This window comes from Strix aluco, chromosome 20 (genome assembly GCF_031877795.1).
Source record: "Strix aluco isolate bStrAlu1 chromosome 20, bStrAlu1.hap1, whole genome shotgun sequence".
NCBI classification, from domain to species: Eukaryota; Metazoa; Chordata; class Aves; order Strigiformes; family Strigidae; genus Strix; species Strix aluco.
The window spans coordinates 8,919,190-8,931,896 of record NC_133950.1 but is presented as its reverse complement, the minus strand read 5'-3'; the positions used below and the strand labels follow the sequence as shown (position 1 = coordinate 8,931,896).

General features: G+C 37.3%; 1 protein-coding gene across 1 annotated transcript in view; it reads left to right on the top strand.

Annotated features, from left to right (window-relative positions):
- The window catches only part of CDK5RAP2 (CDK5 regulatory subunit associated protein 2), an 85,292-nt gene that overhangs the window by 51,331 nt on the left and 21,254 nt on the right, over window positions 1–12,707 (top strand). The window contains 6 exon segments of the mRNA XM_074845868.1: window positions 2,006–2,273; window positions 3,715–3,831; window positions 5,992–6,592; window positions 8,590–8,822; window positions 11,508–11,556; window positions 12,332–12,516. Coding sequence (XP_074701969.1) covers window positions 2,006–2,273; window positions 3,715–3,831; window positions 5,992–6,592; window positions 8,590–8,822; window positions 11,508–11,556; window positions 12,332–12,516 — 1,453 coding nt within the window.

Sequence of the window (12,707 nt, the reverse complement as noted above, 5' to 3'; positions counted from 1 at the left end):
AATCTGTCAGAGTATCTTTGGGTGCATTCTTAGTCTTTTAAGCTTTCCCTATTGGCAATACATTTTCTACTTTGAAAAAAAATATGTTTGGGGAGGAAAGAGGATAATAATGAAAAAGTTCTTGGGCTGTTGTTAACGTTCTTAGTCTATTAGGCATTTGGGTGGTCGTGTTTGGCAGGCTGGCTGCTGTGGTAGCTGTTCCTGCATCTTTGGGATGGTTGAGACAAAGGAGAGGCTGTGCTTTCTCATCTGTTCGTGCTGGTGCTATCCAGGGCAGCTGACTCCAGGAGCACATGAAGAGATGAGGGCAGGTGGAAGTCAGGAAGAGTAAAGATGGGTAGTAGAGGGGGAAGGGGTTTGAGGACCTAGCTGGTCTATTAATGAAGATCTACTTGTGATGGCTTGCTTAAGAACTCTAATGATGTCTTTGGGTTGCTGGTCTTACTTCTCAGGAATGAAGGACCATCTCTCTGAAGGCACATAAAGGCCTGTCTGCCCTCCACAGGGGTTACCTAGAGTTCTTTCTGCAAATCTTTTTTTCAAGTTCCTCTGTTTCTGGAGTTTCAGTGCACTGTTTTGATTCATTAGTTTCCAGAGTCCTCTCTAGTTTAATCAGCTGCAACCTCAATGCAATCTCTGAGTCAATGACTTTAAAAGCTTTCTTGTTTGGACTAATGCAGTGTATCTTTTGCTTCTGAATGTCTTTTATAAATAATTTCATGTATCCAGCTGAACTGGACTTTGGATAATCTGGGTGACGTATATGTCTCTACAACAGCCCTGAGACAGCTGGAAATTGTTTGATGTTATTAGTGCAGTTTAGTAAAACTAGCAGGAAGTTCATTCCGCCCGGATTTATTTTTCAGCCTGCAGATGATGTTGTATTCATGTATGTACAAAAGGAATTGAGTATGTCATTAGGAAAATGGAACTTGCTTTTTATTATTTTACATTGTGTAAGGACTATAATTGCTAAGAAATGAATGTGGAAAGGTATTTCAGAATACATTGGGTGGTAAAAGAAATTACGAGACTTATGACACTGGTGGAGCAAATGAACAGCAAAAAAATAAACTAAATCTATCTGAACATGCCATTATTGATTTTTATTATTATTGCACACAATTCCATAACTCTCATCAACATATAGCATGTTCTTATCTTTTTGGAGAGAGCACTATTTTATGCTCTGTGGTTTAAACATGGAAACATTTATTTTATGCAGTCTTCAAAAGGTGAGAGGCTAAAATGTAGCAAGAAATTTAACTTCTCCCCACAACTCCAATGATGGAATGCCTGTTACAGTAGGAAATGGGAATCCTGCGGAAGCAATTTATAGAGTGTATGGGTGAAGAAGCTATTCTTGTTCATAAAGAATTTCTCCGTGCTAGAATAAATTTCCTCTGTGGCTGATGCAAAACTATGTTGATTTTCTCAAAGGTATGAAAGAGGGCTGGTATGAAGTAGGGTCTGGTGGGTGGAGACAAAAAAAAAAAAAAGAAAGGAAAAACATTGAGGAATTAGTGAAAAATTAGGAGGATCCTCAATTAAAAAAAAGGATTTAAAGGAAACAGTTACTGGACTGTCAGACATGATATAAAAGAGGAGAGTGGGAAGTAGCAGTTAAGAGAGGTCAGTTTGAGAAACTATTTTCCTAGGGCATACACAAACTCAGAGTTAACTAATACGCCTACTGATTAAAAGCCTTTGCTAATCAATGGTGAATTTGCTGTCTTGCTTCATGAACTGGAAGCTGTTCACTGTGTGCCTGTGGATGCATAAGCAGCAGTTATAGAAAATTGAACCAGTGGGATAGGTTTTTTTTCTCTCTGAATGTTTGCTTTTCATGTTGCAAGGGTATTGCAATCTTATTTTCAAAACTAATGTGACAGCTGACTGATCTTACAGGAAAATTTTTATTTTTCCTGGAGTGTGCTTATACTTCTTTTACTTGACTGTTACATGTGAGCCACCAGCTCTCCATTTTATTCCATGCCTTTTTCAGACTGATTCTGCTTACCTGCCCAAGAAGTCCCGTCTGCCCGTTCTCTTAAAATCATCCAGACCATTAGGAAATGTGTCTCTGAACTCCTGTATGCAGAAGTCAGATTCAAAACTACGGCGTTGTACCAGAGCACCTTCTGAAGGTCTGAAAGCATGTGAAATACAAACCAAACAATTTCAGCCACAAACAAACGGAGAGTTATTATTGACTGAGTCTGTAACTGAAAACCTTCAAGAAAAGCCTGTGCAGGAAAGCACATCAGTGAGAGGTAAATAAAGAGCAGACATAATGACTTGTAATACTGCTTGAAATAGTGGCTTCTTTTCTTGTAGTAGAAAGTAAAACCAGCTCATTTTTACGTCTGTACAATGCTGCTTAATCTTATGATTTTCTTGGGTAGGCAAATATGTCTAGGTCGTGAAAAACACCTTTTTTTTCTTTTATCTTTGCCGCTAGAATGTAAAGCAGCTTTATATGGAATAGAAAGTGCTGTGTGTACGTGGCATAAAGTATATAATAAATGACAGTTTCACAGGGTGCCCACACATGCACATGTATATGTCGATGTTTAGGTAAATGAAAAATTTCCTTTATAGGATGCCAAGTCTAATGAAAACTGTCTGTAATGGAGACAGGAGAGTATAAAAATACTGTATTTGTTAATGCTGCCTAAAAAAGTTTTTCCAATATTCTACTGATCAGTCAAGTCATCTGTGTCTGTTTCCAGTGTGGCTGGCTTAATATAAAATCAGTTGTTGACAAAGTGTCTGGATCATCAAAGTATGACAAATTGTAAGGCAGAGAACAATGGGTATTATATAAAGATTTGGAGTGGTAAAAAAAAAAAATAAAAATGAGCTTAGCAGTTAGATTAAAAACTGAGTGGAGATCTAAAGGATAGATGAAGGAGAGAGGAGGTATAAATATAAGAAATAAGATTCAATCAAGTAGTAAGTGAGCCACTGTCAAATGCAGAGGTTGCAGAGACTTAGTTAATGATAACATTATTGTGGTAAGAGACAGATATGGCACAACTTTATTGTAAATACTTAAGCTGCTAGGACTGCAGCAATTAATTTTGGTAGGTGCAGAATCCATGGAGAATTCTGAGAAGGGCAGTACTTTTGAATTGAATCCTGAAATGAATCAGAACCTGTTAGGAACGCAGTCCTGTGATTTCCTTTCCACACTGATTTCTTTACCCTGGATAGCAGTTGTACTGCACACTTAGTAATTCTGAGACTTGATGCAATGGGACGTTGCAGAAGATTAGTTTATGATCAATACTCATATTGGAGAAACTTTTTAGTCTTTTCTCTAAGCTTAACATAAAACACTTTAAAATGCAGTAAAAAATGATTAACTGTTACATTGCAAAGGAGACTTGCAAATGTTTATCTTCGTTTGTTGGTAGGAATCCTTTGCAATTCACATTCTTAGTAGTTATTTTTAAAATACCTGAACTAATTATGAGGATATGTGCAAACACTGTTCCATATGACCAGTGATGTTTCTATTACATTTTCAATAGTTGTTCTTGCTTAGATGATTTTTCCCGTTCCAAATTGTTAGAGAATCAGGTTTGGATTTGTGAGGTGGGGTTTTTTTGGTTTTTTTTTTGGTGGTGTGGGGGATTTTTTTACCTATTCGACTTAAATTTTTGCAATCACTTACTGACTTATGTTATACCTTCCGCCACTATTCTCCAGTTGACTCATTGCTCAAACTGGATAATGGTGAAATCCAGGTGGAGTTGCAAGATGTTGATCTGGGTACAGGAGGCAAGAATGAATATATGATGGACAAAAATCAGCAAAACTATCAAGGTAGAGCATTTATATGGTATAGTATTAAAAAAAAAAAAAGAAATTTTAGAACTCTGGTTTCTTCTGAATTGTGCGAAATTGTAAGTTACTGCAGGCAATTGTCTCCCTTGGCATTATTTGTGGGTTTTAAATCTTGTTTTCTTGGATAGTATGGATTAATTGCTCTAAGAATCCAAGTTGGTCTTTTAAGGGTTATGCTTTCAGAAGGGCCACAGGGATTTATGAGTCTGGTTTCCAGTAAAAATAATGAGTTGTATGCCTAACTCTGATCTCTATTGCTAATGTCCTCACTTCTGAACTCTACTCTGAATTAAATGTTTGTTACTTATTGCTTCTGCATCTAGTTATGAACTATTGAAATGAAGCAATTGAATGATAGAATTTTGCTTATCTGAATTATTTGAAGGCATTCAACTAGGTTGAAACGTAATGGAATCATTTAATGAAAATGTAAATAGGCTTAATACTGTGTATTACGTGTTTCTGCATCACCCATTAGTCTTTTTCAGGAAGGCTGGAATAGCCTGGTGAACATGTTGTGTATAGAGTAGAGAGGATATGGCAGTTTTGTAATCCTTTGTCACATCATTAATTTTATTTGTGTAAGTAGTTTCATTGAAGCTGGTCAGTTGGTTTGAGGGTCGTGCTCTGTGTGTGCCCTTTGTGTGTGTGGACAGAGAGCTTGTTAGTTCTCTTTTAATTAAAGGGCAGTGTTTCATTAAATACTATAACCACTATTCTAATTGGAAATATATATTCCCTAATATCTGTTTTTATTTCCTCTTTTTGTTATCTGGAACATTTGCATGAAATCAGGATTGCAGAGTTTGAGTTCATCTAGTATCTGGCTTTTTTCCATCTCAGTCCTCAACCTTCTCTGACATCTGTGTTACTGCAGCAACCAACTCCTAGAGAAGGAGAAGCTAATAAACTTAAGTGTTGCATTCCCTTATTCAATGTGTCTACTTGAATTCATACACGGGCATTTTCTTGGAAATATTTGTCCTGTGGTTCTGTCACCTTTCGAATGACATACGTAATGGTGTGCAGAAATCTGTGTACTGCAGAGAACATCATCTAGCCTTAATTTCAAATATGTTGATATCCCAGTATTGTAGCTTCAGTTTTTTTCCAGCTTTTAGGTTATATTTGTTTTTATTTTCTTGTACTTGGGCTTGACTTGGGCCGTCATGTAGAGCTGCCCCCCCCCGAGATTTTGTACTGATTTAGAGCTTGAACCTGGGCATTTGAATTCTCCATGGAAACCAATTTGAAAGTATTAAGACCTCTGCAGGATCAATGAATGACTCCCAAAAGGGAAGTTCTAATTCGTAGTAATCTTTTGCAGAACTAATAGAAGGGGAAAATTTAATTTACTGGTAACCTAAAAATAACCATTTTCCTAGATACTTACACATACAGCCCTCAACATACACAGAACTATAAACATAGAATAGATGTAGGAATATATAGTTTTTATTGGTCTGAATCTGGGGTGATTGCATTACTTATGAATGGCAAAGTTAACTACAGGGTGTGATGTGCATGCCAAATGAGTGCCAGTAAAACCTTTAACACCGAACATTTTTATGGATTTTGCTTAGAACACATTTTAAAAAGAAGTTATTAAAGCCCCTTTTTCAAATTTTACTATTTTGTTGATAATCTTTTTAAAATTCCACTGACTTTATGCTCCAATTGGTTTTGTATAGATTTTTGAAGTGAGGAGAAAAGGAATATTTAATTAGAAGTTTTAGAAAGAACCATTTAAAGTCATAGATTCTACTTTTAAATCTCAGTGCCTTATGTTTGAGGTTATCATCTGTGTGGCTAGAAAGGTCTGGGCTTCATCAGTGTCTGATTCAGGACTGCATATAGCAAAAGTAATTTTCAATCATTTGGGAAAAGAAAGCGGGTGTATTTTGAGTATTGTTTATTTGAAAGGTGATAAGGGGCTTGAAATATTTGATGTGCAAGTTGAATTAATGGGTGAATTATAGAAGGAGGCCAGAAGTCCAAAACTAATACTGTGTGGTTCATAATTATTCTGCATTTTTATTCGGTTATTACAGAAGTAAATTAATTCATTCTAGTGCTGTTAAGAACAGAATGTCAGATAAAGAAATATTAACATTCACACGCAAGCCTCCTGTTTTTCAGAAATGCAAAATCATCATAAGATTAGCAACGTGAATATCCAGCATTCATTAAAAGAGATAAATGAAGAGTTTTATTCCATGGAACATGAGGACATTGACTCAGCCACTGCATATTCAGGTTCCAAGTGCCTGCGTTCTCTCAAATTGAGTGTAACAAGTACAGATGCACTTGATGACTGTGAAGTCATAGATGATAGAGAAGAATTGAAACAAAGAATTAAGAATATGAAGTCTGAGCTTGAAAAGTACAAAATGTTCGTGTTTCATTTACAGACCTCTGACCAGCTTTTATCAAGTGGTATTTCCAATATAGTTTTGAGTGACACAGCCTTGCCCATGGAAGGACGTGTTACACAAGTGCAAGATACAGCTATGCAAGAAATCAAAACATTTTCTAGTGTCCATCAGCTGATGGATTACGAGATCCACACTGAAGACAGGAATTCAGACGCTTCCAAAGCACCTGATACATGGACAGCACAAAACCTTAAGGAACTACTATCAGCAAATGAGGCAGAACTTGAAAAAGAACAAATGGCAAATATGCATCTTGATGAAGTGTATCATCTTCAGAACAAACTGAGAGAAACATCACCATTCAAGTGAGTAAAGCTGTTACTGATTCAGGTTCCTTTTTGTAAACAGCAATACAAAATAACATAGGAAGGTAATATGAAGATAATTTTATTCGCATAGGAACATGTTGTTATAGCAAAGGCTAAATTTCACTAACATTAGCATAAAGCAACTGAAATGTTTAGTTAAAAGACGCCTTGAAGTGCAAAACAGCATTTCTCTCAACAGAACTGCTCCTGATAAGCTCATATCATCCTCAGTAACGATTCTGTGTCAGACACCCGTGTCTCTCCCCACACCTCAGGTCCACAACTCTTTGCTGCAAGACGTCCAAGTCAGATCTCCTCAGGTTACTCTGTGAGATGAGCTGACCTCTGTAATCAAAGTATTACAGTTTTGCATCACTTGCGTTTTTTTTCAGGTGACAAGTGTAAGAAAATGGTACATCCCATTTAAGATAGAAATGTTTCTGTGGGCAGTTGGCTGGCAGATTGATGCTAGCCCTTCTGTTTGTGTGACCAGACTTCATGTGTAAAATCAGAAGTTTATGCTCTAGTTATAACTTATTTTGCAGTTGAGTGCCATAATGCCTTCTTTTGAATGATGTGAAAGTAGATATATCTAGAAGTTAATGAAAGAAATTTTATAGCATAAGCTCATAAGCTGAAAAATCATTTATGGGAGGCTGGCAAGTATCAGTCTTGGGTTTTGTATGGTAAGACTGGGGGCAGCATTTTGGCTAGCATATATACAAATCACAGACATAGAATGGGATCCCTAAGACCAAACCTGTTTTAAACTCCCCCCCTGCTGTTTTTTTCCCCGCTCTAATATTGTTATTGTCTTGAGGGCCTATAGAATGGCAGAAGGAGTAAGAAAGTAAGTTATTCAGTCTCTTGGCTGCTTTTGGAATGCTTGGGTAGAAGTAGTTGGAAGCACCGAGCAACCACCAACGTGGACTATTGTGTATCTCTCAGTATTACTATCATAAAACACAATTGTGCTACATAGTACATATAAATTTACATACCTTGAAAATATACCTCATCCATTTTACAAAGGAAGATCTAACTGTAAATTAAGGCATGAGACAGTATGGATTGCTGCAAAGTTTTTATGGCCTCTGTCTAGGACAACTGCATGAGTCACAAGTGACAGACCCAAAACAGAGTTATGCATCTGTTCCTATACAAATGACAATAAAAATTCTGTAACAACCCACACCATCATAGATTTTGTTTATGCCCCGTATTTTGTTTGATTCCCTGTATCTTTTCAGATCCTCTCCCTTTTCCTCTCCACTAGTGTTATGATTCTGTAGAAAGAAGTCTATCTGTGATACAGACAGTGTCAGTATAAAGGGAATGTCTGTATTTGCAAGTGCAGAATAAATTCAGTTGATCTGAGTTGAAATTTATATCTTGGCTTGTGGAGTGCAAGAGTTTGGTCACTGCAGTGTCAGTGGTCATGTCACTGGTAATAAACATGCAGAGACATGCAGAATTTTGAGACTGGGTGAAACCATCAGCTCAGAAAGTGCAATATTGTGCTCCTGGCAGGAAATACATAAAGTTTCAGAAGAAGGGACAGCTCTGTCTGTTCTTCCCTAGTGAATAATAAAAAAAGAAAAAAAAAAAACCAACAAAAAAACAACCAGTCAAGAAAAATACGTGTATTCTTAAAAATTGTTTTCATATATTCGCTCTTAAGTACTTTAATTTGGCCCTTTTTCATGCCATCTGGGTTATTTCCAACCAGACAAACAAGTCATCACCTTAGTTTCTGCCCGTCTTATAAATGAAGCAGTTAAGTGAAGGATAATAACCCACAAGTTATGCCCATAAATACAAAACTCAACAGTTAGAGACAATACATTTCTCACTGAGGCTGTAAAAGCATTTTAAAAGAAAATTGAGTCACATAAAATTATAGCTTAGGAATATAAGTTTAATTCACTTTTTATTTATATTTAAATGTTATTTATGGTCAGAAAATTACTTTAAAGATAATTTCATTCCCTCAGATATGATTCATTAGTTCATTCACAAGCTCGAGAACTGTCTGTTCAACGCCAACAAATGAAAGAGATCCGCAGTGGTTGTGTTGCCTACCATCAACATCTGACGAGCCTTATTAAAGCTTTTGAGGAACTGCTTCAAGCCAGTGATGTAGATTATTATGTTGCTGAAGGCTTCCGTGAGCAACTGAATCAAAGTGTACTATTGTTTGAGAAGCTAGAAAGGAAATTCCTCTATGGTAAGTAGCAGTATTTTGTGCTTATTGTCTGAGATACATTAACGTTCTTGAAATTTGAAGGTTTGGGTTTTTTTCTTTTTAATGAAAAGGAAGCTTTACTTCCTCTTGGTTGCTTTTAAATGATTTATAGGGAGATCTGTCTGAGAAGGTAAAACTTCAGTGCTCCAACAAGACTGGATTTTGCTTTTGTAGCTGTCCTCTGTATTGACACCTTCCATTTTGAGTTGTTTGTCTTAGCACATACATGTTTTAACTGTTCAAAATATAGCAGTTGTAGTTTAGTAAAAGTTTAGTTACAAGTAGGCTTCAGGATTTTCTGTTGAGCCTAAGCACCAGATATCTCCATTGAAGGGTTCTCATGGGCATAGCTCTCAGTTGTTTTTTAACACAATCTGTGTTTAACTAAAAAGAAAAAAATCACAGGTTCCTGAAGTTTTTCGCCTAAAACACAGTCGTTTTCAAGAAGGGTAAATGCAGTGCAGAGATCTGGGCTGTGCTGTTAGAGTGAAAGAGGAAATTATCATATAGTAGTCCATCTAGGAAGTTTTCTACGGCCAGTGCAAGGACTCCTGCATTGGACAGTTGGAAGATAATGCCATGCTGATTTGCACATGAGTGATATTCCTGTGGAAATAACACAAGTTAAATTGTATGCAGGTGTAAAATCATCTGTCACTGGATGCATCAAGAAAAAGAGCCATAGGCTTTATGGAGAAACCCACCCAAATGGTGCACGTAGAAAATTAAAATGGGGGAGAAGAAAGGGAAGATCTATTTGTTTAGATTGCAGAGAATAATTCCTTTCAGAATTTTGAGTAGCTCATGAATTTGAGAGGTTGGTATTGCAAATCAGTGTGTATTTGATGGTTTCTGTAGGGCATAATAGTAGAACAAGAGCCTCCTGAGCAGGGGTCCTAAAAGTCAACCAGTTGTCCTGGTGTTAGAGAAAGCTGAGTGCTGAATGGACTGTTACTCAGGAAAGGACACTGTAATGTGTACCAGTAAGCAAAGCCCTTTTAATTATCAGTGAGAACTGACATATTGTCTGAAAAATGGGAGCTTACACATCTGAAAATGCTCTTGTCCTTTGACTGTTTATCCCGGTTTCCCCACCTGGTGTTTGGCAAAGCATTAAACATCTTAAGAAGTAGGACCATATCAGATGTATTATTCCTAACATTTCTCATTATTTTCTTAAGAGATCTGCATCTTGCTGCCAAATAGTCTAGCTAGTGCAGAAAAGCATGCTGTCTTTCATAATAGAGAGCTAAAATGTAACCATGTTTTGTAAAATGAGCATCAAAATCAACTTCTGTCACCTGAAGGAAGAGTCTATCATGCATATTGCCTTCAGTCCATAGTTTGAGGAAAGTTAGCAGCAAAGTGATAGAAAAGGAATGCTAACATGAGTGAAATTCAGCCAGAAAGACTTTCCTGTCATCGCAATTGTTGCTCTTTCTGACCCAAACAACTAGCAATACTTCCACAGGTGTCAGCTGCAAAACTGACATCTTCAGCAAAACACTTGAGATGGCCCAAAATAGGGACCCCCAACAGGGCAAGACCCTGACGTCTTCCTGAACTTGGCACTAGAAGATCACTTTGTTCAGAAACACTCAGGGCCCAGCCATACGATGAACTGTATTCTGCCTTTCATTAAAGATAGTGGCAGCATGTTGCAGTTTCGATTGCTCATATAAAGGAGTTGTATATGAGAAAAAGGTATTACGGCTAGTATGTCATACAGTGTAATAAAAGATTGAGTGTATTCAATGATTTCAGTGGCTACAGAGATTCCTTGCATTACAAATGAGAAGACTGTGTAGTGAATAAACATTAAATGCCTTTAAACCAACAGATGGTATCCTATATACTATGAAAAGTCACTGACAACCGAGACAATTCAATATATCTAACACAATGGTGTTGCATTGAATCACACATTAAAATAAAATGATGTTTGTAGGGTTATAAAGAACATCCAGCGTACTAAGAATTGACTGTAAAGAAGAAGCATAAACAACCGTCTGTCTCTGCATTTCCATCCTGACCTTCAGTTCATTCCCCTGAAATTTCAGCTGTGCAACTCTTGCCTGCCACTTTTGCTTAATTGCACAAAAATTTTAAAACATGGGGAGCCAAGGTGACACCATGAAACTCATATTTCTTTATTCAAATTAGTGTCTGAGTCCAGGTCTCTTGCACTGAATTGTACTTGCGCTCACATACTCTACCACTGAGAATACTGCAGACAAAATCCTGTGTATGTCCCTTTATTAAGAATAACTGGTTAGCCTGACACTGGGTGGACAAAATCCAAGTGTGATGGAATTGGTTTTATGTAATTTTTATTGAAGAAGTAATGGCATGTACCCCTAATTCTTTTGCCATATAGCACAGTATTTTACATCTGTATGCTAACTAAAACATCAAGGCTGTAAAATCTGGCACCTGTGGTACCTAGTAATTTTTCTGAACTCCAGAGAAATCTATTGCTTTGTTGCTGGGCTATAAATAGTTTGGCTCATGTACAGCATTTGACACTAACACACAGTGTGTTGAGTATCTGTTGACTTCTCTAATTTCTCATTAATTTACCATTCTATATTTAAATAGTTTAAGAGGAAGGGGGAAAAAATTATAATTCTCAGTATCTGTTTTTAATCAGATATTTCTGCTTTGCAGGAGAATCAATAGGTACAGAAGTTACTATTCTTTATGAATTAGCTCAAAGGTAAGAGTGCGATTGGATGTTTATCAAACATACGCTTGACAAGTTGATAAGGATGCTCTGTGTTTTCCACTGTTTTACTGTTTGAGGGCTTTGCTTATGCTGCTTGTTTCATCAATATCCATTTTGTTAATAAAATATCCATAGAAGACACACTAAGGCTTTTTTCCCCACTTCTCATCAAACAGCTGAGATACTGAGAGGAAGCATCATGCTGCCAGGATTGTTCCTTTCATGAACAAACAAAACGTGTGCCATAATGCACGGTTGTGTATGTTTAGATGTTATCCTAATTGCAGCTGGTAGGAGGGATAATCCACTACCTTTCTGTTTCTGCAACCTTGGGGGCTGGCTCAGGATCACTGAAGTACAGTGCGTTGAAGTTCATTCTCAAAACACCCTTATGCTGAAGGTGAAGAGAGCAGGTGTTGTTATGCTGCATATGTTGGTTTTATGCCAGCCTGGGATTCTTCTGCGCTACAGAAATCCTCAGCTGCCTGTTCAAGGCAGCCTGAGGTCCCCTTAACGCGAAGGTGACTGCCTAGTGCTGGAACGTGACCACTAGGCTGGAGGTCCGTTGCTCGTTCCTGCTGACTTCAGTGAGGTCTGAATTTCAGTCTTGATATATACCGCTGATGCATAGTGGTTTGTCATGGTCTGTCGCATAAATTCACTTGCTTTACCTGTGTCCTGTAAATTTGACACCATGCTCTCTGTTCGTGCTTCCAAAGTAATAAAATAATTTTTATGTTTTAAAATGTTTTGTTTGGCACAAAAGGGATAATGAAAAGAACACCACAATGTACCAGCAACTGAAGGATGAATCACCTGTACCATCTGCTCTTCATAGCTTGTCTGACTTTGATTTGTCAGAAAAGTCGTCTCTTGCATCACCTGAGCACAGGCATGACCTAGAAGGACAGCATGGCACACTGGCGCTTCTGCCAAACAAGTTTCCCCCAGGTAATTTTTTTCCCACTGAAGATTCGCTAGATATTGGGAAAATGTGATAAAAAAGACACAAGGGAACTAATTAAGAAATAATGAAGAATGTTTGTCTGCTTCAGCTTTCCAGTATCTTGCATAATCATTGCAATTTCAGTAATAAGGCATACAGAGATGACAACGATTTGAACTACCTCCCATTTGAAACA